Genomic DNA, 27,030 nt, shown 5'->3' on the forward strand with positions numbered 1-27,030 from the left:
AATGTAAGAATTTTGCAAAATATTCTTATACATATCTACAGATGGAGAAAGGCACTCAGCCCATCTTAGTTCACACATCCAGAATATTTCCCCATTGCAGCATCTAATTGATTCTTAAATGAATTCCAGCTCCAGAAATCTATCCAGGAGCCTATTCGGTGTTGACCACTCTGGGGGGAAAAAAAGCTTCCTGTCATCATCTTTAATTTGCTTTTTACTAATTTTGAACTTGTGACTTTTTCTACCAACTTCTGCAATTTAGTAATTTTCCACATTTATCTTTTCCATACCATTTATAACTTGCATAATTCTTGAACACCTGTTTTCATGGTTGAAAATAACATGTTTCTCCAGTTTTTCTCATCACGCAGACCTCCAGGATGAAGCATTTGCCCAGTAGTTGTTTACACTGCCTCCAAAGCTTGAACAACTGCCTTGTTACTTAGCGAATAACTGCAGGTCCTGTTTGAAATAGGAAGGCCAAAGCTCGGTGTTGGACTTCACACACAGTCTCACCAGGAACAAATTGGGAGAATTTCACCCCCCCCCCCCTCTCAAAATGGAATAGTTTGGATGGGAAATGTTGACATAACAATTTATCGTGCATAAAACATGGTCCGAAAAACACTAAAATTGTAACAGGAAGCAAGGTTTGTGAACAAGAAGTCCATACCTTACACACTATTTTCATTTTTACTTTTACACTATGCAATAAAGAACTGTATAGCCACACAGAATCTGTACAGTACAATGAGTAAATAGTCTTTTTACTCATGGTAAAGGTCACAATAGCAGGAAATGCTCTCATTTTAGTCATCTTCAATGTGATTACTAAAGATGCCGGTCTGTGATTCATACCCTCTTGAAGCAGTTTCCCCTCTCCTCCATTTTAATCTCCAGAAGATGGACACCAAACACGAGGTGGAGACAAGTAAAATAAATCTTAAAAACATTTATTAACATTTAATGATAAACAGTCAGTATGAAGCAAATAATGAAAAATAAAAACCCAGGACATTTAAAAGGACAACACATGCTAATCCGACACAGAAATAACCGTTTTGATTTTGGTGTATGCAGATCAGTTTTTAACCGAGTCATAAAATTAAGGATGGGCACAATATACTGGAGTAAAATGGATAACTAATTGAAATGTTAGAATATAATTAAAACAACAATAGTCAATGGTAGATGTCAGTGCAATACTGTCACACAATGAACAATAAGAAGGGTTGTTCAAGTACAAACAATGTATAAAAGTTCCACAAAAGCACATGACCTGAGCAAATGAACAGGTACACAGAATTACAGTGACTGAAAATAACCAAAGAATTACAAAAGCACACCAAACAAAAAAAATAAAAAAATTACAATGAACTGGAATACTATGGAGTGATACAGTTTCAAGTGGTAATATTAGCAATTGTGTTGTACGCAAAATGTTTTAGAACAATTCATTGCTCAATATCTATTTAATAAAAAAATTATATAATTTCATAAATATTTTATGGATTTCAAGCAAGCATCTTTGATAAGAACGTTTCTCTACAATGGGTTTTAGAATAGCTTGGTCCAATGACACAATGAGAAATGACACCTTAAAATGAATCTGATTCATTAAAAATAATTCTCCACCTCCAAAAGAGACAATACACAGTGTACATTTGTATATAGCAGATATTAAAGCTACAATATCCTTTTTACTATGAATTTCAAACTGAAAATCATTTATACCCCACAAAACTCAATAAACCCAGATGGAACTTGGAAAGTGGAATATCTGAAGCCGAAACAAAAATGGAATATCTGAAGCCGAAACAAAAACTGAAGGTGTAAAATATTTGGTTCAGCTTCAAACAAGCAGATCAGTGCGACACAATGGCTGACAGATTTAAAATGTCACAAGTTAGATAGCACCTGTTTACCATGTCTTCTGCCCCCTGCTCCAGTCTGATTTTCTCTTGGAATGCCTATTCTGCTGAAAGCATTCAATCAGACTGAGGTGGAGTTCAAGAGGGATTAAAGCCAGTAACCGTTACGATACCTCCAAGCAAGAGGCTATCCTTCAACTGCGAGTAAGAACAGCTAGTTAACTAGAAAAGAAGAGGCCACCTCAGATGGGTTTAATTCTATTTTCAGTAAGGAGATCTCAGCATCTTCACGCTAACACTTCCAACTCATTGGAGAACCATTCCATAGAAAGGAATGGAGCATATATTTACAGCCACCAGATGTCACCACTTCTGCATTCATGGTCCAAAATGTCAGGTAAACAAACGAGACACAGTCAAGGCCTCTGCCAGTACTGCTCGATAATTAGCCACCAAGAGGTGAATTACTTGCTTTGGGTGACTTCCTTGCTGACTTTCCCCCTCATTCTCTATATGTACCACCGCTCACTCTCTACTTCCGACAACAGCATTTCTCGAGATCAGCATAAGGTGAACCGCAAATGTGAATCAGAATTCTTTCTTCTTCTGCCAGAAGGTGGAGTGTCAGCCCACTCTGACTTTTCATTTTTTAAACTAAGATAAATATTTTAGCGCAACTAATCCCCAAGTAGTTTAGGAGCAATGAATAAAAATCAAAAGATTATTCAACAACCTGTGTTCCTTCTGAATGATATTTATGATTTAACAGAAATAATGGAGAAATAGGCCATTTATAAAAAAGGATCTCACAGCTTTGGATGTGCAAGAGATTCATTTTACATTTAATGAAGTACCTCTTTATTGTGGTTTACATACCTTGCTTTTGCATTGAAGAAATTAATGATCCAACAAGTATTGCAGTAAAATAGTAAGCGACCCAAAGCCTTTTCAACATTGCAAACTCAAACTGAAACGGAAAGACATACAGCACAACTCTGCTGGTATTGTCCAGTTAAAGTGGACACTTCTATTCACACCCAAACCAGAATTGTTGCCAAATTAATTTTTGGTGTGGCCTATTGTAAGAAAACATTGCATTTGCAAAGTCCCCAAAGCTTTAATTTTTAAAATAAATTTAGAGTACCCAATTAATTTATTTTCAATTAAGGGGCAATTTAGCATGGCCAATCCACCTACCCTGCACATCTTTGGGTTGCGGGGGTGAAACCCACGCAAACACAGGGAGAATATGCAAACTCCACACAGACAGTGACCCAGAGCCCGGCTCAAATCTGAGACCTCGGCGCCATGAAGCAGCAGGGCTAACCCACTGCACCACCGTGCTGCCCACCAAAGCTCTAATTTAAAGCACAGTGATGTTATTACCATAATAGAACTCCTTCAACACAAAATCCTAAGTCCACCAATTAGGAATACATATTTCTAAATGATTAATTCGGTCTCCCGGTGCCATAGGCTAGGACAGTAAACAAAGAGCATGATTTATCCCAAAGTGTTTGGCATCTCAAATCATAAGCTTTGGAGTTTATTCAGATATGAACGCAAGGCATACAAGTGCTGGTGAATACTTCCCTCAAGGAGACACAACTGTGAAGTCTTTTTTGTAGCCTTCATACAATTTCCAGTTTCTGGAAATGCATGGAGCTGAGAAAAGATGGGATATAATACCTATAAAATAAAAATCTATCCTTGTGCCCTCTTAAAAAATCAATTCAAATAACCCTTCATAATATCATTCAACTAAAGAAATTCTATTTCTCACAGGAAAAATAACCCAATTTTTGATGTAATTTGAAACTGCAATCATTTCATGCAAAAATTTAGCCAACCTATAACATTTGATCATACTATAGTGGCTATTTTCCTTACAAGGAACATTTCAACTTTGGTCAGTACATCACATCATTCCTCAAATGAACTATTTTTTCTTCTTAAACAATCCCTTTCAAACACCCCTTTGGTAAAATCTCCCATTTCAAAACTGAAACAGGAGGAAAAAAACACAATAGAGTGATCCAGGCCAGAAAGGGGGAGTGTGATACACTTGCAGCACCTCAGTTACTGCTATACCGATTAACCCAATTTACTAAAAATAAAATGATACACAAAGAAACTATAAGATAGCTCCCAATGTGAGGTGAATTCTACACCACCTGTATCACCCAGTGGGCTCATTCCACAGTTTAGCTGCTGAAGTGTAGAGGATTTCAAAAGTGTGTGTAAAGCAAGATATGTACAATATTATTTCTTTCACTGTTTCAAAAACAAAACACATAAGTACTCTTTGCTATACTGATGTGCCCATTTAACCGATCCTTATATTAAGTGCAAAATACAAGACTTTGCTCCAGGGAGTGAAAGGTCAAGTGACACAAGACGAGCACCTCTGCCACATGGCCAACACATAAACCCTGCAGTAACAAAGCCATTAAACATAAGAAGATGAATTAATATTAAACGCAACCAGGCGTTTCCTGTGGATTGAAAACCGTATTGTCCCTTCACCCCACACTAACCCAAACCCCCCACTACCAGCCAAAAATGGACAATTCTCCACATCTTAGTAGATCCTGTTTTATCTGATAGTGTGTGCAACTAATTGAGCATCCAACAAACAGTAGATGAGGAAATGCAAGAGTTGTCCATTTTTTAAAAAGAAGATCCCATTTCAGAATATAAAGCTAGAACTACTTCTCACTCTCGAAGTTAAGAATCAGGGCTGAATAATTTGGCACAAAATTGCATATTTCAACTTTCCCCAAGAGCTGACTTTAAGGTTCAAGAACATCCTTCATTTTTAAGAAAATCAAATCTATAAAACATTATGATTTGGTTTGGTTTCCATCTTGCATATATTCTTTGGTGCAAGGTTAAAATCCTAAAGCTTGAGAAAACAATTTTTTGGTTGCTGCATACATATTTTATAAATTATGTCATATAACACTGATGTGCTCATCCTTTTTTAAAACTAAAGACCCTTATAAAATATTTCAAATATATATATATTCTATATCAATGTTCCTTTAAATGTTCCTTTAAAAATGGCTGTTTGGAAAATAAAACTGAACCGTTCATTTCAACACATTGGATATGTGTCAGACTGAATCAGAATGACATTAGGATTTATAACAACCATGAAACATGTGGAAGTAACAAAATTCATGCAATGATCATCCATCAGGGTTTCACAGGTCTTGATGTTGGCCCTTTCTGCTGAGCTTTGACATGGAATGTTTGTTGTCCATTTTGTGGTGGAGCAGGACTGGGGAAGTTAGGAGGAAAGTGACCTTTTTTTTGGATTGTAACTATGTGTTATTAAGGTCACAAGAAATAATCCCATACTGATAGGTTTAAATGTGCATGAAGCTTTAACTGAAAGAAAAAACAAAACAAAAATTAGAAATCATATAGGATGAAGCAAATAATAAATGTGCTGCTGTACGCTACTGTGCAGATATTTCAAGTACTCAGCACTGATACAGGAGAGGTGTGGAGACCACAAATAAAGGAGGTGCTTATCAGACGATCAGCAGGAATTACCTCAATTAAATATTTGAAATACTGAAACCATTGGGCGGGATTTTCTGCACAGCCATTGGCCAGCGACAGGGTCATCTAGTCCCGCCCTCGTCAACAGGGATTCCTGTTGAATACACCCCTCGTCTCCGGGAAACCTGCAGCAGGGGCGTACAGTCAGCGGGACCGGAAGATCCCACCGGCACACACTGCCAGAAAATTCAGGCCATTCCGACCAACTTTATTCCCTAGCTACAGACTCCATCCCCCTTCCCAGCCACTGTCTGACGCTAAACCAGACTGTTCGTAGCCTCGGGGCCATATTTGACCCAGAGATGTGTTTCCAACCATGTTTTACATTGTCACAAAAACCACTGATTTCGATCAGAGAGATATCGGCAACTCCACATCTACCTCAACTCGTCTGCTGTGGAAAGCTTCATTCCCAAGCTATTGTTGTAAGACTTCGTACTGTGCTCACCCCAGTCCAACGCCGGCATCTCCACACCCAAGCTATTGTTATCTCTAGACCTGGTTATTCCAATATAATCCTGGCTGGCCTCCCACATTATACTCTCTCTATTCACCTCTCCAACTTTCCATCTTCCCCTTCCCCTTTAAGACATCTTGAAACCTACTTCTTTGAGCAAGCCTCCAGCCAGCTGTCTTAATGGGGATTGGTGACAAATTTTATTTTGTAATACTCCTGTGAAATGCCTTGGGAGGTTTCATTATATCTTTGTAGCACTTTTAACAAGTTGTTGTTCAGGTGGGCAGAACACGAGTGAGAAATAACAGGGGACGCGATTCTCCGCTCCCGCGCCGGTTGGGAGAATCGCCTGGCGCGCCATTTTTCCACGCGACGCCGGTCCGACGCCCTCCTGCGATTCAGCCAAGCGGCGAGAACGGCCCCGTCGTGTTCTGCATGGCGTAGGCCGGAGAATCGTCCGAGACACCCAAAATGGCGATTCTCCGCTATCCCCGGTATTCACCGGCCTGGATGGGCCGAGCGGCCTGCCCAATATGACGGGTTCCCACCGGCGCCGTCCACACCTGGTCGCTGCCGGTGGGAACAGCGCGGGAATGCTGGGGGACGGCCTGGGGGGGGGGGGGGGGGGTTCCTGCACCACCGGGGGGGGGGGGGGCTCAAATGGGGTCTGGCCCGCGATCGGTGCCCATCGATCGGCAGGTCGGCCTCTCTGAAGGAGGCCCTCCATTCCTCCGTGCCCTGCAAGATCCATCCGACATCTTCTTGCGGGGCGGCCTCGGGGAGGACGGCAACCACGCATGCGCGGGTGACGTCAGTTATGCGGCGCCGGCCGCATCATATACGCGGCACCGCCCGGCGCGTGCTGACGACGCTGCTTTTGCGACACGCCCCCCCGAATTTCTCACGGCCCCGATCCTAGCCCATTTTCGGGCCCTGAATCGGTCGAGATCAGGGCCGTTTCGCGCTGTCGTGAACCTCGACGGCGTTCACGATGGCGTGCACACTTAGTCGGGGGAGCGGAGAATCGCGCCCAGGGAATGTGAGAGAGAGAGAGAGAGAAAGGAGGTGGGAGGGGAAAGAAAGAAAAGACAACAGTGTAAAATGTAAGATAGAGAAAGGAGGCAGAGAGAGAGAGGAGGCAGAGAGAGACAGTGGAATGTGAAACCACAACCATCTGACCCCAACGCGAATGCTACCATCTGATTTGAGTTTATAATGGAACCATCAAATACATGATGACAAACACATGGAATGGATGGACTCTGCCGTTAACTTTAATATAAAGAAAGATTGGTCTTGCTCTTTGATTTGGAGAGCCCAGTTTGAAAAACCAGCACACAAGCTAAATACTGATGCTGAAAATACTGGACATAATCTGTTTAGGTAGTATTTTTGGAGAGGAAAACAGAGTTAAAGTGCTGGATTTAATGCAGCCCACCGTGGCAAGAACCATGACAGCCTGGCCCACCTAACTGTGGGAGAAGCTTTGCCTCAGTCTCCGGTTGGTGGGAGCACTTCCCCTGATTATGTTGGAGGGTGGAAGGGGCTGACATGGGATTTCGGGCTGCCGGCAGCAGGATGTCAATTAGACGCAGTAGGCTCATTAACGCCATCCCCGAAGCCATCGCAATATACTGGTGCATCAGGGATTTAATGTGAGCTGCAGCTGCATATTTTTCTTGCACCAGTGGATCGCAGCCCTGTAAACTGTGCCCAATTTGAGGGACCTGGCACTAGAAAGGGGAGGGGCAGCTTCAAACCACCCCCTGCTCATGCTTCGGACTCCCGACATCTCACTCTCCCAGCAACACCATTCAACTCTCACTCAACTTCGATCTGGAATACCATGACATTCCTGGGTCTTTGGTACAGGCATTGCCGCCAGTTGCCCCCTCTCCTACTGGTGCGGATGGCGATGAGTTTCTGCCAGGGTGCGTGATGTCTCGGATCGTGTTTTCGGGATCCTGAAGGGGGAGCAGCCGCAAGTCGTGGTCCACATAGGTACCAACGACATAAGTAGGAAAAGGGATAGAGATGTAAGGCAGGAATTCAGGGAGCTAGGGTGGAAACTTAGATCGAGGACAAACAGAGTTATTATCTCTGGGTTGTTAGATTGCCACATGATTGCGAGACAAGGAATAGTGAGAGAGAGGAGTTGAACACGTGGCTACAGGGATGGTGCAGGAGGGAGGGTTTCAGATTTCTTGATAATTGGGGCTCATTCTGGGGTCGGTGGGACCTCTACAAACGGGATGGTCTACACCTGGACCAGAGGGGTACCAATATCCTGGGGGGGAAATTTGCTAATGCTCTTCGGGAGGGTTTAAACTAGTTCAGCAGGGGCTTGGGAACCTGAATTGTAGCTCCAGTATACAGGAGGTTGAGAGTAGTGAGGTCATGAGTAAGCTTTCAAAGTTGCAGGAGTGTACCGGCAGGCAGGCAGGGTGGTTTAAAGTGTGTCTTCTTCAATGCCAGGAGCATCCGGAATAAGGTGGGTGAACTTGCGCATGGGTTGGTACCTGTGACTTCGATGTTGTGGCCATTTCGGAGACATGGATAGAGCAGGGACAGGAATGGTTTTTGCAGGGGCCGGGGTTTAGATATTTCAGTAAGCTCAGGGAAGATGGTAAAAGAGGGGGAGGGGTGGCATTGTTAGTCAAGGACAGTATTACGGTGGCAGAAAGGACGTTTGATGAGGACTCGTCTACTGAGGTTGTATGGGCTGAGGTTAGAAACAGGAAAGGAGAGGTCACCCTCTTAGGGGTTTTCTATAGGCCTCCGAAAAGTTCCAGAGATGTAGAGGAAAGGATTGCAAAGATGATTCTGGATAGGAGCGAAAGCAACAGGGTAGTTGTTATGGGGGACTTTAACGTCCCAAATATTGACTGGAAACGCTATAGTTCGAGTACTTTAGATGGGTCCGTTTTTGTCCAATGTGTGCAGGAAGGTTTCCTGACACAGTATGTAGATAGGCCAAAGAGAGGCGAGGCCATATTGTATTTGGTACTGGGTAATGAACCAGGACAGGTGTTAGATTTGGAGGTAGGTGAGCACTTTGGTGATAGTGACCACAATTCAATTACGTTTACTTTAGTGATGGAAAGGGATAGGTATATACTACGCGGCAAGAGTTATATCTGGGGGAAAGGCAATTATGATGCGTTGAGGCAAGACTTAGGATACATCGGATGGAGAGGAAAAGTGCAGGGGATGGGCACAATGGAAATGTGGAGCTTGTTCAAGGAACAGCTACTGCGTGTCCTTGATGAGTATGTACCTGTAAGGCAGGGAGGAAGTGGTCGAGCAAGGGAACAGTGGTTTACTAAAGCAGGCGAAACACTTGTCAAGAGGAAGAAGGAGGCTTATGTAAAGATGAGACATGAAGGTTCAGTTTGGGCGCTCGAGAGTTACAAGTTAGCTAGGAAGGACCTAAAGAGAGAGCTAAGAAGAGCCAAGAGGGGACATGAGAAGTCTTTGGCAGGTAGGATCAAGGATAACCCTAAAGCTTTCTATAGAAATGTCAGGAATAAACAAATGACTAGGGTAAGAGTAGGGCCAGTCAAGGACAGTAGTGGGAAGTTGTGCTTGGAGTCCGAGGAGATAGGAGAGTTGCTAAATGAATATTTTTCGGCAGTATTCACACAGGAAAAAGACAATGTTGTCGAGGAGAATACTGAGATTCAGGCTACTAGACTAGAAGGGCTTGAGGTTCATAAGGAGGAGGTGTTAGCAATTCTGTAAAGTGTGAAAATAGACAAATCCCCTGGGCCGGATGGGATTTATCCTAGGATTGTGTGGGAAGCTAAGGAGGAGATTGCTGGACCTTTGGCTTTGATTTTTAAGTCATCTTTGTCTACAGGAATAGTGCCAGAAGATTGGAGGATAGCAAATGTTGTCCCCTTGTTCAAGAAGGGGAGTAGAGACAACCCCGGTAACTATTGACCAGTGAGCCTTACTTCTGTTGTGGGCAAAATCTTGGAAAGATTTATAAGAGATAGGATGTATAATCATCTGGAAAGGAATAATTTGATTAGAGATAGTCAATACGGTTTTGTGAAGGGTAGGTCGTGCCTCACAAACCTTATTGAGTTCTTTGAGAAGGTGACCAAACAGGTGGATGAGGGTAAAGCAGTTGATGTGGTGTATATGGATTTCAGTAAAGCATTTGATAAGGTTCCCCACGGTAGGCTACTGCAGAAAATACGGAGGCATGGGATTCAGGGTGATTTAGCAGTTTGGATCAGAAATTGGCTATGTGGAAGAAGACAAAGGGTGGTGGTTGATGGGAAATGTTCAGACTGGAGTCCAGTTACTAGTGGTGTACCACAAGGATCTGTTTTGCGGCCACTGCTGTTTGTCATTTTTATAAATGACCTGGAGGATATGGATTTCAGTAAAGCATTTGATAAGGTTCCCCACGGTAGGCTACTGCAGAAAATACGGAGGCATGGGATTCAGGTGATTTAGCAGTTTGGATCAGAAATTGGCTAGCTGGAAGAAGACAAAGGGTGGTGGTTGATGGGAAATGTTCAGACTGGAGTCCAGTTACTAGTGGTGTACCACAAGGATCTGTTTTGCGGCCACTGCTGTTTGTCATTTTTATAAATGACCTGGAGGACGGCGTAGAAGGATGGGTGAGTAAATTTGCAGATGACACTAAAGTCGGTGGAGTTGTGGACAGTGCAGAAGGATGTTACAAGTTACAGAGGGACATAGATAAGCTGCAGAGCTGGGCTGCGAGGTGGCAAATGGAGTTTAATGCAGAAAAGTGTGAGGTGATTTATTTTGGAAGGAATAACAGGAAGACAGAGTACTGGGCTAATGGTAAGATTCTTGGAAGTGTGGATGAGCAGAGAGATCTCGGTGTCCATGTACATAGATCCCTGAAAGTTGCCACCCAGGTTGAGAGGGTTGTTAAGAAGGCGTACAGTGTGTTAGCTTTTATTGGTAGAGGGATTGAGTTTTGGAGCCATGAGGTCATGTTGCAGCTGTACAAAACTCTGGTGCAGCCGCATTTGGAGTATTGCATGCAATTCTGGTCGCCGCATTATTAGGGGCAGCACGGTAGCATAGTGGTTAGCACAATTGCTTCACAGCTCCAGGTCCCCGGTTCGATTCCCGGCTTGGGTCACTGTCTGTGCGGAGTCTGCACGTTCTCCCGTGTGTGTGTGGGTTTATTCCGGGTGCTCCGGTTTCCTTCCATAGTCCAAAGATGTGCAGGTTAGATGGATTGGCCATGCTAAATTGCCCTTAGTGTTGGGTGGGGTTACTGGGTTATGGGGATAGGGTGGGGATATGGGCTTGGGTCGGGTGCTCTTTCAAAGAGCCAGTGCAGACTCGATGGGCCAAATGGCCTCCTTCTGCACTGTAAACTCTATGATTCTATGATTATAGGAAGGATGTGGAAGCATTGGAAAGGGTGCAGAGGAGATTTACCAGAATGTTGCCTGGTATGGAGGGAAGATCTTATGAGGAAAGGCTGAGGGACTTGAGGCTGTTTTCGTTAGCGAGAAGAAGGTTAAGAGGTGACTTAATTGAGGCATACAAGATGATCAGAGGATTGGATAGGGTGGACAGCGAGAGTCTTTTTCCTCGGATGGTGATGTCTAGCACAAGGGGACATAGCTTTAAGTTGAGGGGAGATAGATATAAGACAGATGTCAGAGGTAGGTTCTTTACTCAGAGAGTAGTAAGGGCATGGAATGCCCTGCCTGCAACAGTAGTGGACTCGCCAACACTAAGGGCATTCAAATGGTCATTGAGGCATAGTCAAATTGCATAGACATTTGGACGATAAGGGAATAGTGTAGATGGGCTTTAGAGTGGTTTCCAGGTCGGCGCAACATTGAGGGATGAAGGGCCTGTACTGTGCTGTAATGTTCTATGTTCTATGTCTCAGACTGGCAAGCTGCTTTGGCAGGTGGGACTTCTGCCACCGAGAATCTCAATCGCCACTGAGCTCCGCAATCATGTGGAAGGACCAATGATGGCCACTTAGGTACCTGAGGGCACTTCATTCTATTGAACTGCTCCCATGGAACCGACAGACGTTCCCTGCCAGTTCTCCGACCAGTGAACAAGAACCCCCCCCAAACCTCTCCCAATCGGCCTCAAATAAATCTGAGAACGTTTAAGGTCAATGACCTTCCATCAGAACTAACTGGATGAATATTTCCAGCATATTCAGAGGGTCAGTGCAGACTCGATGGGCAAATTCCTCCTCTGCACTCTCGGAATTCTATGATTCTATGGCTCTTAAGGTTCAAATTCTGTTTTTATAATCTAAAAATCCATCACTTGGGTTTGTAGATGTGACATTGATTAAAGCCAGTCTGAAGCAAAAGCTCACTTCAGCACATAAATAGTTTGACTGCATTTGAACAATAAAACTATTCCCCTGAAGGAATTAATTGATGCACAAAACCTGTACCAAAGAAAGTATAATAGAGTCAAGGTGACGACACCACTAAACTTCAGATGCAACGGGTTTTCCTATTGAAGCCACCCAACACCACCAGGAAACCCATGGGCGGGGGTGCGCTGCCAGCGGGAACGGGGAATCCCAACGGCTGGAGAATTCCAGTCTCTGAGTTTTTGTTCGAGTCTATCTAACATGGTGGATAGACTTGCAAAAGGTCCCACTCATCGGAGCATCTATTTTGAAAATGAAATGAAACGAAAAGAAAATTGCTTATTGTCACAAGTAGGCTTCAAATGAAGTTACTGTGAACAGCCCCTAGTCGCCACATTCCGACATCTGTTCAGGGAGGCTGGAATGGGAATTGAACCAACGCTACTGGCCTTCCTTGGTCTGCTTTAAAAGCCAGCTATTTAGTCCTGTGCTAAACCACCCCTTGAACATTTTCATGTTCAAACAGATGGTAACTTGGGCCAATTCACTGAAACAACTTGTTACACAACCTATTTATCTCGCAGTTCAGTCCATTATTCTGAAGACCATGCACAATTTTGAGCTTAGTTACTTCCGTGCCACCTGCACTTTTGTGCTACCATGTCCAAGCTTACAAATCTCCATAGAGGAATAGAGAACTTCAGGTTTATACAACACAAGCAGGTGCCCCAACTGCTTTTGCCTTGTAACGGTACAGGAAACAGCAAAAGTTCAGGGATTGACTGAGGTGTGGGGCCATTAGCTTATTCAGATTCAAACACAGAGCGTACCTTCCAATTAGGTGACTGATGCCCAAGGGCATGCTTGTCAGCGTAATATTCAATGCAGACACCACAGAGTGGGATTAGTTGCAACTTTTGTGGTAGAGAGAGGAGCAAGCCTCAATTGTGAATATCCGCAGTCTCGCTCAGTAAATACTCTGAAGAAAATTTCACTTTATGCACTTAGCCATAGATAGCTAGTTAAACCAGCTTACTTTTTTCTATCTTTGTCTTTCTTGACTGGCTGTTGACCTGTAGCCTGGAAAGATTGACCCTGCAGAGTCTGCGCCGCCATTCTCCTACGGTTAAATGCGTTCATCTCTTCTTCCAATTCTCTTCGCTTCTCCTCTAGCTTTTTCTTCTCCTCCTGATGTGTTTTCTTCAGCAAATCAAACTGATCGTGGAGCTGTAACACACAGCCAGAAGTGTAATGCAAGCAAAAATTTAATATCCAGCAGAAGTCATTTATTTCTTTTAGGAAACACAGGGTTGTCATTGTATCAACTGTTGCCCTTCATTTATCATGGGCTATGTTGTCCAATATTTCAAGTAACACAAGGTGAAATTTTCCTCTCCATATATGGATGGTGGTAGAACGCTGTAAATTTTAAATTTCAAATGTTATTTTCAACATATTGGTGCAAAGTTGCACATGTAATCACAGCAAAACAATCAACGTCTGCTATTGCAATGGTGAAACTCATAGCAACTCATAATTCCTGCACAAGTGCAGTTGAACCTGGAAGTCATGTTATTGTCCAGATTTTCTGCTACTCTTTGGGATGTGCTATTGAAGTCTCCACAGGCCAGGGTCAAAATCAATGAACTGGTCAAGACTTCCTTTCTTACACTTTGATATAGTTATTCAGGCTACCTAAAAAAGTGACACTTTGCTAAAGTATAACTGCATTTTTAAACAGTGCACTAAGTTCATAACCACTTCTGAAGAACCCATTGTATATTTGTTTAATGTCAAATTTTATGGCGAATTGAATCTTTAATTCCACAAGATTCTGACCCGAGATTCTATTCCATTACAAATACCAAAACTTGAGTATTAATGCAATGCCTGACGGCCTTATTTTCTTACTGTTATGTCGAGTCTGTGGAATATCGACAGGAAACAAACAGAAATAAAGTTTACAATTTCAGTAAGGCAGTTTACGAAATCTAACTAATTTCACATTCCAGGAAAAAAGGCTCACCTCCTTCTCTTTCTCTTTCAGATCTGTCTCAGTCTCTTTAACTCTCATGACAAACATTTGCCTCATCTCTTCCTCCTTCTTATGCAGTTCACTCATGAATTCATTCCTCTTAGCTTCATAGGTTTCCTGTAGGCTGAACCCAGAGCAATGCGTTTAAAATTACATACATCAAGCAGATCAGTTTAACAGCTATCAATTCAGATTTGTTTTCCTCTGCTGAGTTGTGTGTGTCATTTCGAGACACTGTAATGGTAGGGAATGAAACACTTTTCACTTCTGGCATTGAGTCTGCTCCAAGCACTTGCATATCAGGTAAAACTTGGGTAGAGGCGTAACAATACTATCACATTATCCCAATAGTGCACCTCAAAAAAACACCATCTAATTCAATTAATATTAATGCTTCCATTAAATAAGTGACCCATGTGAAAGAAATTTACAATTTGAACTCAGTTACAGGATTCCAGAAGGTCTTTCAAGCGTTGCATCCCCACTAGATATAGTGAACCCATATAGTCAGAGGAAAGGGAGATTTGCAACCCTTATTCCTGGACTGGATTTGGATACTGATCTCACAACAGAAAGGATTGTGGTTAAACCATTGTGCTACCCTCTTTAGCAAGTCCTGCTTCATCTTGGACACAACTAAATGTCTATGCCACCAGCTAAGAAAATGACAGTGATAAAAAAAAACAAGTTAATGCTCCAGCTTGATGCAATCTGGCAATTATAATATTTAGTACGTATAGTAAGGCAAGGGCAGAGGGTCAGACCTTCATCCAACAACTTAAATAACAACTCCTTTTTGCCTTTCCCACATTTTTATAACAATGAAGACCAAGTAATATTGGCTTGTCCACCCTCCCAGCCCACACACAAAACTGCAGCTCAAAAGGTTAGTTGCCTGACCAACTTCTACATCTCTTTCAGAGTAGCTATTGTGAGGTGCACAAGATGGTCATGGCGTGCTCCTTCCTTGCATACCAGGAAACAGCCATAGTCCAGCTGAGATTGGTGAGAATGACAACCGCCAATCTGTCAGTGTGATTCCACAGCACCGACACGATTGAATATCAATAGCTTTACCACTTCTCATTTCAGTTAATAGTCAAAAAGACACTTCTCAACTTCCAGTTACTGGTGAAAAAGGACAACAATCAGTGTTCTTAAAAAAAGAAACTTGAGACTTACGGCACAAACAAATTATGCAAAATTAAACATTGGAATTTGCCTTGAAAACAAAGTTAAAGTTTAGTCCACTATGTTCTATAATCGCATTAATATTCGTCTGGAATTTGGTGCCACCATCACTCATTGTTGTGCAAAGCATTGCATTATTGCTCACTAGTCTTCACTCACTCCCACCACATTGCAGCACTGCCATGCCCTCTAGAAGAATGCAGTTTGCACAGTAAACAAATAAATCAGTTGCAATAGAACAATCCTACCAGTGTCCTGAAAAAATCAGGATAGTTTTACTCCACTAAGTAAATAGAATGCCATATGATTAATGCAACAAAAACGTGATATCATGCAAGACTGCAAGAGTTACAATTGCCTGCAGCTTTGAGAAAGATTTAATTCTTTCAACAGCATGGAACTGGATTTAAATTTGAACAGTGAATTACTTGATATATATATCTTGCTGCTTTTGGTTTTAGAACATTTTATTTTCATATTAGATTAAGCAACATCACTTTTGGAATGTGAGGCGATGGATAAGATTATAGACATGACCCAATAATTGCAACAATGCAAATTGCTTCAGAGTGGATCATGTAATAAAATCCATTTCTGTTCCGGGACAAAAGTAAAGTGACATTGGGTCATATTTCCTCACAGAATCTAGACAGGTTGACACTCGGCCAAAGAACCAGTGATTTGACTACTGGAAAACAGAAATCAGCTCGTCTACAGACCATCCACATTTAGCGAATGGAATTTAACGGTGTTTTACATTGAAGAGGCAACAATGAGGAATATTCTATTTTGCATGAGTTTTCTATTTATTTGTCATGGCAAGAGCTACTATGAGATTATGCAGAATTTCTGTTGACCTTAATTTCCATCTAATAAATATGCGTTTTCCCAAATGCAAACCATAAACCTAGATACCCGATTCTAAAAGAGGCTGCATCAATGATTATTTTTCCACCAATATTGATCTGAATTTTCCAACCTGAATGGTTTGCTATCAGGATCAGTGTCTTTGAATCCCATCTCCTCCAGCTTGCATCGCCGATACAACTCATAGTGTCGGGTGTGTGTTTGCTCGCGGAGGTCTTCCATATTAACACGAATCAGCATTTCCCTCAGCTTTACAAAGTCACAATGATTTTCATTTTCAACTGTAAAAACAAGTACGCCTAATGTAACTAACATTTGAGCAGCTATTTCAATTAATGGTGATTTTTTTTGTACTTGTCAAGGATAGCCATGTTAAGGAATGAAACATTTTCCATATTCATATTATACACTCAATGGGTAGAATGCGTAGAATGTGCAGTTCACCTTATAACACAGAAGAATGCCTCCTAATAAATTAGTGAGGCACTTCCATCCAATTCATCATTAAATATAGTACAAATACAAAGCTTGTTTATTTTTAAATAATTATTGAGAAAAGTATCACTTTTTCTTTGGAGTTTTATGGTAAGATTGGGGCGGCATGGCGGCACAGTGGTTAGCACTGCTGCCTCGCAGTACCAAAGACCTCTGTTCAATTCCGACCTCGGGTGACTGTCTGGTGTGGAGTTTGCACATTCTTCCCCTGTCTCCGGGTGCTTCGGTTTTCTCCCACAGTCCAAAATGCACAGGTTAGGTGGATGGGCTTATGCTAAATTGCCCCTAGGTGGGGGTAGGGGGATAGGGTGAGGGATTGGACCTAAGTAGGATGCTCTTTCAGAGGGTTGGTGCAGACCCAATGAGCTGAATGGCCTCCTTCTGCACTGCAGGTATTCTATGACATAACAGAAAAAGCAACAGTAACCTTTTCCTTCAGATACTGAATGATGAGGTTGCAACACACGAATACATAAGAAACTAACTCGGACAATAGCAACTGCACCAGCACACCAGTCCCCTTACAATTGTAATTTGCTACATCTGATTGAGAACACATCTCTATTGTCTACACATTATGAACCAGGTCCTTACAGCAATTTGACAAAATCTCCACCTACCTTGAACAACACCCCAGGGGTACTGTCGAGCCTTCACCAGTTTATTTCCCACCTTCACCTCTTCCATACTGCCAACAACTGCAAATGGAAGATGGGCCTATGTGTTGTGCGGAGAGAGACAGAACTTTAAGAATTATGCCCTCTGTTCTATTGCAAATCAACAGATCATTTACGTTAAATAATTTACGATCGGCTACGTGATGTGGTTGAATACAATGATAGCAAAACATCAGGGAGCACTTCAATCATGATCAATACAGTACAAGGGGCTAATTGTGATTGAGAAACCTATATGCTGCTGCAGATATGTTCGAGAGCTATTTAAGGAAATAGCTGTGCAATGCTCTACAACCCTGAGTATAGAAACAGCTCCTCCACATTTCTTGAAAATCACAGCTTTACGTGTCCTATTACCTTAAAGGTGGTGTCTACTTTACAGGTGCGATATGTCCACTTCCATGAGCTGCCATTGTAGCACCTCTGAATGACACTGCAAACTATCGCTGGAAAATATCAAATTCTGCGTTGCACCCAAGTGAAACTTGCAGCTAGCTCAAATTGATAGCACTTAAAGCCTTTAGCAGCAACAGGAAGAGGCAATTTGAAACTTGAAAGGCAAAAAGGTACTTTGGCATGTGGAGCCATCGGGCCACAGTAACTCCCATCTTACAGCCTATAGGAGAAAACAGAAGCCTGGGAAGTACAACGTTTGCCTGCAAGAAGTTCAGATACTTACATTCATTGTCGAGTTGATCTCTGCCACTGCATCATCATCTGTTGGAAACTGGTAGATCTGAACACCATTGCTGACTAGTTCACTCATTATTTTTATCTTAAATTTGTGCAACTCACTTTTAGAAATTGTGTCAGCTTTGGCTACAATAGGAATAATGTTTACCTACAATTATAAAAGAAAAGTTTAGTTGAGAAAAGTGAACAACCTTCATGCAGCGCGGCAAAACCATAACTGAACAGATTTTGAGACTTTTTACAATTTCCACCCCCCCCCAACCAACTTAGATTTCAGAGACTTGCTGTTCGGCAGTTGCTAAAACGGGTTTGCTTACAGCTCCATATGTGGAGAGGATAGGAGTGTAATATGGGCAATAATTACTTAACAGCATCTAACCTTCCTGATAAAACAATCCTTAAAAAAGCAAAACAAATAGTGGCAGCAACATTCACCATTGCCAAATATAACACATTAATTTATTTTATTACAGAATATTTGGGGGAAAAACAGTGCTTTCAATCTTGTGATATTAATCAACTTCACACACTATTTGAACGTCCAGCCACTTTGATAAACAACAAATCTTTAATCGGTAAATGGAATGATGGGGCATTTTTGCTGCAAATAATCTATTCAGAACAAAAGGAGAGACTCAATAAAAACAAAAAAATGCTGGAAAGACTTTGGTCTAGCAGCTTGCATGGAAGGAGAAACAGAGTTAACGTTTTGAGTCCATTTGACCCCCCTCTTCAGAGCAGAAGGACAGGCAGCTGCAGAAGTGGATTGCAATGCAAAACACGAAATATGAAACGAGGAAAAACAAGCAACTACTCAGAAATCAAGCGCTTTCTCTCCCACAAAGCCTTCGTAAACGCATTTCTCCTCAGAACAAAAATATCAATTTGACAATCCAGTTGTTAAATGTGATTTCGCCACATACGACACATTGTAATATGACTGCTCCTTGTTGATCAGCCAGCTTTTGTGTTCCCAGCTCACCAGAGATCTGTCTCTGCTTTCACTGCGTGTCACAGTGACTGAGGCATTAAGTTTAACATCTCCCCTTGAAGAAAGGGATTATTGTCCACAGATTCAATTACTAGCATATTGCCAAAAAGGGTCAGAAACTTGTTAGGAGTTCTATTCATTTTGTTCCTTCATTCTTTGATTCACAAATAAGTAACATGCCTGTAAATTGCAACAATTGCTTAAATTAAAATTAGTACATTTAAATTGAAAGCATCTTGTAAAGCCAATGTAACTTTACAGTCATCAGTCTGTTTATTTTAGACGGGAGTAGGAAGGAAAAAGAAACCATGTCAGAAGGGTCTCAATTTCAAGTGAAGCACCTTTTAGATTTTTCTACAGTTTCATTGCATTGAAGGCAGAGTTATGAAGGCATCACAATAGGATTAAAAATAACTCAGAACTTCAGGATTATAATTTACAACAATTAGAATTTAGCTTTGAGCATTTCACATAAACCCAATGCAACACCAATGTCTACCTCAGCAGCGAAATTGAATTCTCATCTCGGAGATGATGATCATCATCCCTCCCATCTCAATTTCAAATTTTGCCTATTGCTTCAGATGGGTTGAATTCATATGATTTTGGGATAACCAATAAATTAGGAATTTCAAAATGAATGCCACAAGCTTGTTACTGGAGAAAGGGAAAGTAAATAGAAATGAAAACATGAGTCTGCTTCACTGGAGCAGTACAGCTTGTGAACTTCCCAACTCTAATCCTGACAGATGTTAGGAATGTAAACTATAGACATGGGAATTAATGTATTGGAATTAAGACATTATTTTAATGAAAAATAGTTGAGTGTTGGGTGGGGAGAAATTCAAATTTTAAAAAGGCATTCATCTGTAACACTTACTACCATAGAAGAGAATCATATCATAGAATGGTACAGCAGAGAACGAGGCCATTTGGCCCCTCACATCCATGCTGGCAAAATAAAAGAAAAGCCACACAGGTTTCCATGCAGCTTGCAAAGTGATAACAGAAAATCATTAATTTTACATAACTGATCATTGATACCTTGCTGTCCAGTTTTTTCATTGTGACTAAATCCAATGATTTGAGACAATGACCAGTGGGAGCAATGAAGTACAGGCAGACGTGAATTCTCGTGTCATGAAAATCATGCAGTGAACGCTTGATCTTCAATTCCTCCTGAAGGTAATTCTCAAACTGTGCATCGATGTAGTCAACGACAGGTTTATAGCTGAAGAATAAAAACAGAATGAACTCCTGGAAGTGCTGTTGCTCATAAATTTTGTTAAGTTACCTCATGTGGCAGGACCTTTAAAAAAAAAAAGGATCTTTCCAGTCCCTACATATGCATTAAAGCTTGCGCTACCCGACCAAAGCTAGACAATCCCACTGTTCACCATTCCAAAGATGAACATTTTATACTACAATGCTTAACACCACAATGAAAATAATTTTCAGATAGTTACTCAATTATATTAGTGATCAATTTTATGGTACAATATTTAATTTTGTTTATACAATGTAAGTTTTAAATAATATTACATTTTTAAAAAAAACAGCAAAACCTAATTTCTATTCATTCTCAGTTATTGCATTTTCTGTCACTCTTTTGCAACGTCATAAAAATATGGTCAAGGGTTTACTGACACGGAGCTAGTCCCCAGGGTCAAGTAGAATCTATCAGTTAACACAACAAAATAAAAAAGCATCTACTGAATTTACTTCCCTCTAAGAGTCTCTGCTTCCATATCCAAGAAGCTTGAATGTTTATAGCCTGGAGCACTAAAGAAACAGGAAGCTCAGTACTGTAGATGTTCAACGAAAACCCCAGGGTAAGTACATATAGAAGTCTTCCATTATCTTACCTTTTCACTTTTACAAACTGAATTATTGGACTATTCCACAGATCACTGATTTTGTTCAGTGGGAAACCGAGCTATATACACCAGGAAAACCCCACGTTTCATCCTTGTTGTATGCTGAGGGTTGGCTGATTTCAGCAAATGCTGTGGCCAGAGGCACTATGGCGGACTCAACATTCTATGTTAGTGGGAGCAGAAGCACCCAGGGCTCTTGCTCCTGACTGCAATTTAATGATCCTTGCTGGAAGTTTGCATGTGTGAACTCTAGATGGAAATATAACTAGGTTGAGCTGGAATGTAGCCTGCGGTCAAATAGCTTATCAACACTTAAGACCAAACCTCATGTGAGTAATGGTCATTTTGACGAGGTGCTGGAGAGTGACTGATGCCATTATATAAAAAGTGTCTTGTGAAAGGGAAAATTGGAGTTTGAAAAATATATTTTTCGGAAGAGGATGGGACGGGGGGGGCGTTGTATCATGCAACTGCAATTTACAACTATATCAGAGCATAGCTCCACAAAAGCAGGGGCAGCACGGTAGCCTTGTGGATAGCACAATTGCTTCACAGCTCCAGGGTCCCAGGTTCGATTCTGGCTTGAGTCACTGTCTGTGCGGAGTCTGCACATCCTCCCCGTGTGTGCGTGGGTTTCCTCCGGGTGCTCCGGTTTCCTCCCACAGTCCAAAGATGTGCGGGTTAGGTGGATTGGCCATGATAAATTGCCCTTAGTGTCCAAAAATTGCCCGTGGGGTTACTGGGTTATGGGGATAGGGTGGCGGTGTTGACCTTGGGTAGGGTGCTCTTTCCAAGAACCGGTGCAGACTCGATGGGCTGAATGGCCTCCTTCTGCTCTGTAAATTCTATGATAAAACCCCTCCTCAGCCCCGTAAAAGAAAAATGAATTATTGCTTTTCCTACATTCTTGTGGTCAGTTTTGTACGACGGGTACACTTGGCATTAGTGCAAAGATGGTCAGACCCATTTTAGAATGGAATATACATGATGCAAAAAAAATTGCAAGTGGCAGATTCTTCAATGTACAGGAGATGTTGGAGTGTTGGGCGAGAGGAGAGGAAGGAAAAACATTCGCAAATTTCGTAGCCAATAACCTGGTGAGGTGTTTTGAAAAGTGGTGGGACGGGGACGGGGTCCCAAAATACCTTAAAAACTGATCATGCAAGTCAACATGGGAGAAAATAAAAATGAAACATAATTATATACATGCTCAGTTCAAGAATGTACCTTTGCTCTTTATTAACTTGGTCACCAAATCCCACTGTATTAACAACAGTCAGTTTAAGGTCTACATTGGTCTCCTTCAAACTGTAACTTTGTGGCTTTAAACGAACACCTGGCTCATAATGAGTAGCCTCCTCACTTTCAAACATTGTGTTGAACAGAGTGTTCATTAACGTTGATTTACCTATACCAGTTTCTCCTAAGGAAGCAAGAGAAATCAGTTAAACATTTGACAATAATAATGCCTTAGGTACGGTAGCACAATAGTCATGATACTGGACCATAATTCAAGATGTGGGTTAATGATCAAGACACAAGGATTCCAAACCCACCACTGCGGCTGGGGAGTTTAAATTTAAGTTAATTAAATAAAACTGTAATAAAAATATGATATCAGTGGTGATCACCGGGGAAACTACCAAATTCTTGGAAAAACCCATTTGATTCACTAATTTATTTTACGAAATGTCTACCGGTCTGGCCCAGACCAAACCCACAGCAACCTAGTTGAGTCTTAACTGTCCTCTGAAATGTCCTAGCAAGCCACTGAGTTGCACCAAACTGCTACAAAGTGTTATAATAGGACAGAGGATCAGAACTCGCTGCGTGATCAGATGGAGTAAGGAGGGGCAAGATTGGGTGGAGTGGGATAAGATGAGGCGATGGGAAGTAAGTTGGAGGAAAAGGAGAGTAATAATGCAGACAAGAATCGCATTAAATCACTCTGTAATTCAGTCTCTGTTTATACTTTCCTCTCGCATGTCTCAAGTGATTATTTTTGGCCAGGGCAGACAAATGTTATAGACAATGTAAACGTGTGCTGCGGGGATGCAGTGGTATTGTCACTGGACTAGTAATCCAGAGATCCAGGGTAATGCTCTAGGGGTCCGAGATTGAATCCCACCAGGGCAATTGGTGTAATTTGAATTCAATAAAAATCTGGAATCAAAAGTCTAATATGACCATCACCATTGTCGATTGTCATAGTTCGCACGGTAGCATAGTGGTTAGCACTGCTGCTTCACAGCACCAGGGTCCCAGGTTCGATTCCCGCCCTGGATCACTGTCTGTGCGGAATCTGTACGTTCTCCCGTATCTGTGTGGGTTTCCTCCGGGTGCCCTGGTTTCCTCCCACAGATCCCAAAAGATGTGCTTGTTAGGTGAATTGGACATTCTGAATTCTCCCTCTGTACCCGAACAGGCGCTGGAATGTGGCGGCTAGGGGCTTTTCACAATAACTTCATTGCAGTGTAAGCCTACTTGTGACAATAAAGATTATTATTATTGAAAACCAATCTGGTTTACTAATGTCCTTCAGGGAAGGAAATCTGCCATCCTTACCCGGTCTGGTCCACATGTGACTCCAGACCCACACAGCAATGTGGTTGACTCTTAACTGGCGCCCCACTGAAATATCCCAGCAAGCCACTAAGTTGAAGGGCAATTAGGGATGGGCAACAAATGCTAGCCCAGCCAGCAACGCCCATATCCCAAGAACGAATAAAAAAAATTGACCAATTTATCTCATGGTGTGGTATTCTTTCAGAAGGTCTCAAGTTTGACCGTTGGTCTTCAGTTAGATTGCTAATCTTAGCTGAAATAAAGGTGGGGCACTTCATATTGTTCGGAGTTTCTCAAAATGTGGGGGGCTGGGGTTGAGGAAAATTAACCTTGGATCCCCACTGCCAATTATTACCTAGCAGCTACTGTTTGAAAGTGCACATATGCGGGTAAAATTGGGCTAGGTGATACAGCTGTTAGCTGACTCGGGAAGGCATGAACAAATATTTTACAACACATATGAAAATTAGCAATACCAAGGAATCCACAAATTTGGTTTAAAAGAGATGTAGAAGAGTGAGCCAACTTTAAAAAAAGGATGAAAAGTACAACTTAAATTTAAAACTTTGCATTATTTTAAAATCTCTACAGGCATTTCATAATCCCCTTGGATCACATTACACTAGATTGGCAAAAATCTAAGCCAAATATTCAACATTAATTCAAATTAAAGACACAAGTCAAAATTTAAATCTTTACATAGATACATAGAACACACAGTGCAGAAGGAGGCCATTCGGCCCATCAAGTCTGCACCGACCCACTTAAGCCCTCACTTCCATCCTATCCCCATAACCCAATAACCACTCCTAACCTCTTTGGACACTAAGGGCAATTTAGCATGGCCAATCCACCTAACCTACACCTCTTTGGACTTTGATAGGAAACCGGAGCACCCGGAGGAAACCCACGCAGACACTGGGAGAACGTGCAGACTCCGCACGGACAGTGACCCAGCAGGGAATCAAACCTGGGGCCCTGGCGCTGTGAAGCCACGCGTGCTGCCCGAATTTATGAATAAAAATAGAGCTGTCAGAGGTAATTTGCAAACTAAAAGGTTGATCAGACCACACACTCATTTAAATACACGGAGGCAAGATAGAGGATAATACATCAAAATTAAATGTGTTTTTGCCAGTATTTTATACTGCCGTTGATGTCATCCACTGATGCTCAGCTACAATCTCACACACACAGAACACAGACACACACAATACAGACACTGCATTTTCATAGGAACCCAAGTTGATTTTTCTTCTCCTTGTCTAGTTTAACTCTAGTGTCACCCGTGGCTACCTAGCTGGCAACAATTGATTCAGTTCAAACCAGGACAACCTCCCAAAGTGCATTGACCCAACAAATGATTCGAAGTGGCACAATTCTCAAATCCAAATTGAATCATTTCAACTAACTTGACAGGCCTGCACCAGTTATTGTACACAGCCCAGGCCATGGTGGTACCTTTCATGCAATGCCAATACAGTACTTACCTACACAAAGAATGTTGAAACTGAAGCCTTGTGATACAGATTTGCTGACTAATTGATCGGGGAGACTGTCGAAACCCACATGACCACCAAGGTTAAGGTTACGCTTCTCTGCCTCCTGGTTGCAAAGGAAGAAGCATGATATACATCAGAGAAATATACATTACAGAAATAGAGCAAATATTGCATGAATGTTTAACAAAGTGAGACTGTAATGCACCATGCACCTACAGGGCATCTTCACTTTCTCCCCTCCTTACAATATCTTTTCCACCTCCCAGTATATTGCACCCAACTGGCAGTGATTAGCAAACTCAATGGGCGGCACAATAGCACAGTGGTTAGCACTGTTGCTTCACAGCACCAGGGACCCGGGTTCGACTCCCAGCTTGGGTCACTGTCTGTGTGGAGTTTGCACGTTCTCCCCACGTCTGCGCGAGTTTCCTCCGGGTGCTCCGGTTTTATAGATACATAGAAGATAGGAGCAGGAAGAGGCCTTTTGGCCCTTCGAGTCTGCTCCACCATTCATCACGATCATGGCAAATCATCCAACTCAATACCTTAATCCTACCTTCTCCTCATAGCCTTTGATCCCATTCTCCCCAAGTGCTATAGTAGCATACCACTACTTCCTGTGGTAATGAATTCCACAGGCTCACCACTCTTTATGTGAAGAAGTGTCTCCTTATCTATGTCCGAAATGATTTACCCTGAATCCTCAGACTGTGGCCCCTGCTTCTGGACACACCCATCATTGGTAACATCTTCCCTGCATCTACCCTGTCTAGTCCCGTTAGAATTTTATAAGTCTCTATGAAAGCCCCCCGTCATTCTTCTGAACACCAGCAAGAACAATCCTACCTAGTCAATCTCTCCTCATATGACAGTCCGGCCATCCCTGGGATCAGTCTGGTAAACCTTTGCTGCACTCGAGAGCAAGAACATCCTTCCTCAGAGAAGGAGCCCAAAACTGCACACAATACTCCAGGTGTGGCCTCACCAAGGCCATGTACAATTACAGCAACACATCCCTGCTTCTATACTCAAAGCCTCTTGCAATGAAGGCCAACATTAGCCTTCTTTACCGCCTGCTGCACCTGCATGCTTACCTTCAGCGAATGGTGCATGTTGTGTTATGTAATTTGGAATAACACAAGCTGCCACTTGATGCAGTTTTGAGTAAAAGATGCTCCAGACTTTGAAGTGAGTTCAATGTGTTTTATTGAACTATTAGCACAATTCTCAGTGAGTTCGACTCTGCTAATCTAAATGTAGTAACTCAGTCTAACTGAACCAGCCTTGCTCTAAGCCACGTGCTGGGGTGTGATGCTGAGGATACACCCTGTCTCACTCTGTAGATGTTGGTCTGTGAAAAGAGGCGGGGCGTGAGTGCCTCATCCCTTTTATAGTGAGATACCATCCCTGAGTGTCCTGACTGCTCATTGGTCGTGTCCTATTCTATGTGTTCATTAGCTGCATGTTTGCATATCGTGACAGTGCACAAGGACACCCAGGTCCCGCTGTACACTCCCCTCTCCCATTTTACAACCATTCAGGTAGTAATCTGCCTTCCTGTTTTTGCTTCCAAAATGAATAACCTCACACTTATCCAAATTATACTGCACCTGCCATTGGTTTGCCTGAAAGACGTACTTGTTAGATGAATTGGACATTTTGAATTCTCCCTCAATGCACCCGAACAGGCGAGTGTGGCAACTGGGGGTTTTCACAGTAACTTCATTGCAGTATTAATGTAAGCCAACTTGTGACATTAATAAAGATTATTATTATAACTGGGGAAGTCTAGGATGAACATGAGCAGGAATTACAATTCAACTGGTGCCTTCTTGACCAAAAAAGGTAATAATCTGTCACACTATTGGAACACTTATTGTTTGTAAC

General features: G+C 42.1%; 1 protein-coding gene across 1 annotated transcript in view; it reads right to left on the reverse strand.

Annotated features, from left to right (window-relative positions):
• Positions 1-937: 937 nt before the first annotated feature.
• The window catches only part of LOC140427068 (septin-8-A-like), an 82,720-nt gene continuing 56,627 nt past the window's right edge, over positions 938-27,030 (reverse strand). The window contains exons 2-10 of the mRNA XM_072512544.1: positions 25,132-25,246; positions 22,304-22,499; positions 20,244-20,430; positions 18,195-18,356; positions 17,459-17,555; positions 16,456-16,624; positions 14,277-14,409; positions 13,287-13,477; positions 938-5,264 (exon numbers count right to left, since the gene is read on the reverse strand). Of these exons, the coding sequence (XP_072368645.1) occupies positions 5,261-5,264; positions 13,287-13,477; positions 14,277-14,409; positions 16,456-16,624; positions 17,459-17,555; positions 18,195-18,356; positions 20,244-20,430; positions 22,304-22,499; positions 25,132-25,246 (1,254 nt within the window). The 3' untranslated portion in view covers positions 938-5,260. The remainder of the gene's footprint in view (positions 5,265-13,286; positions 13,478-14,276; positions 14,410-16,455; positions 16,625-17,458; positions 17,556-18,194; positions 18,357-20,243; positions 20,431-22,303; positions 22,500-25,131; positions 25,247-27,030) is intronic.

The sequence above is a fragment of the Scyliorhinus torazame genome, chromosome 7 (assembly GCF_047496885.1).
Source record: "Scyliorhinus torazame isolate Kashiwa2021f chromosome 7, sScyTor2.1, whole genome shotgun sequence".
Lineage (NCBI taxonomy): Eukaryota > Metazoa > Chordata > Chondrichthyes > Carcharhiniformes > Scyliorhinidae > Scyliorhinus > Scyliorhinus torazame.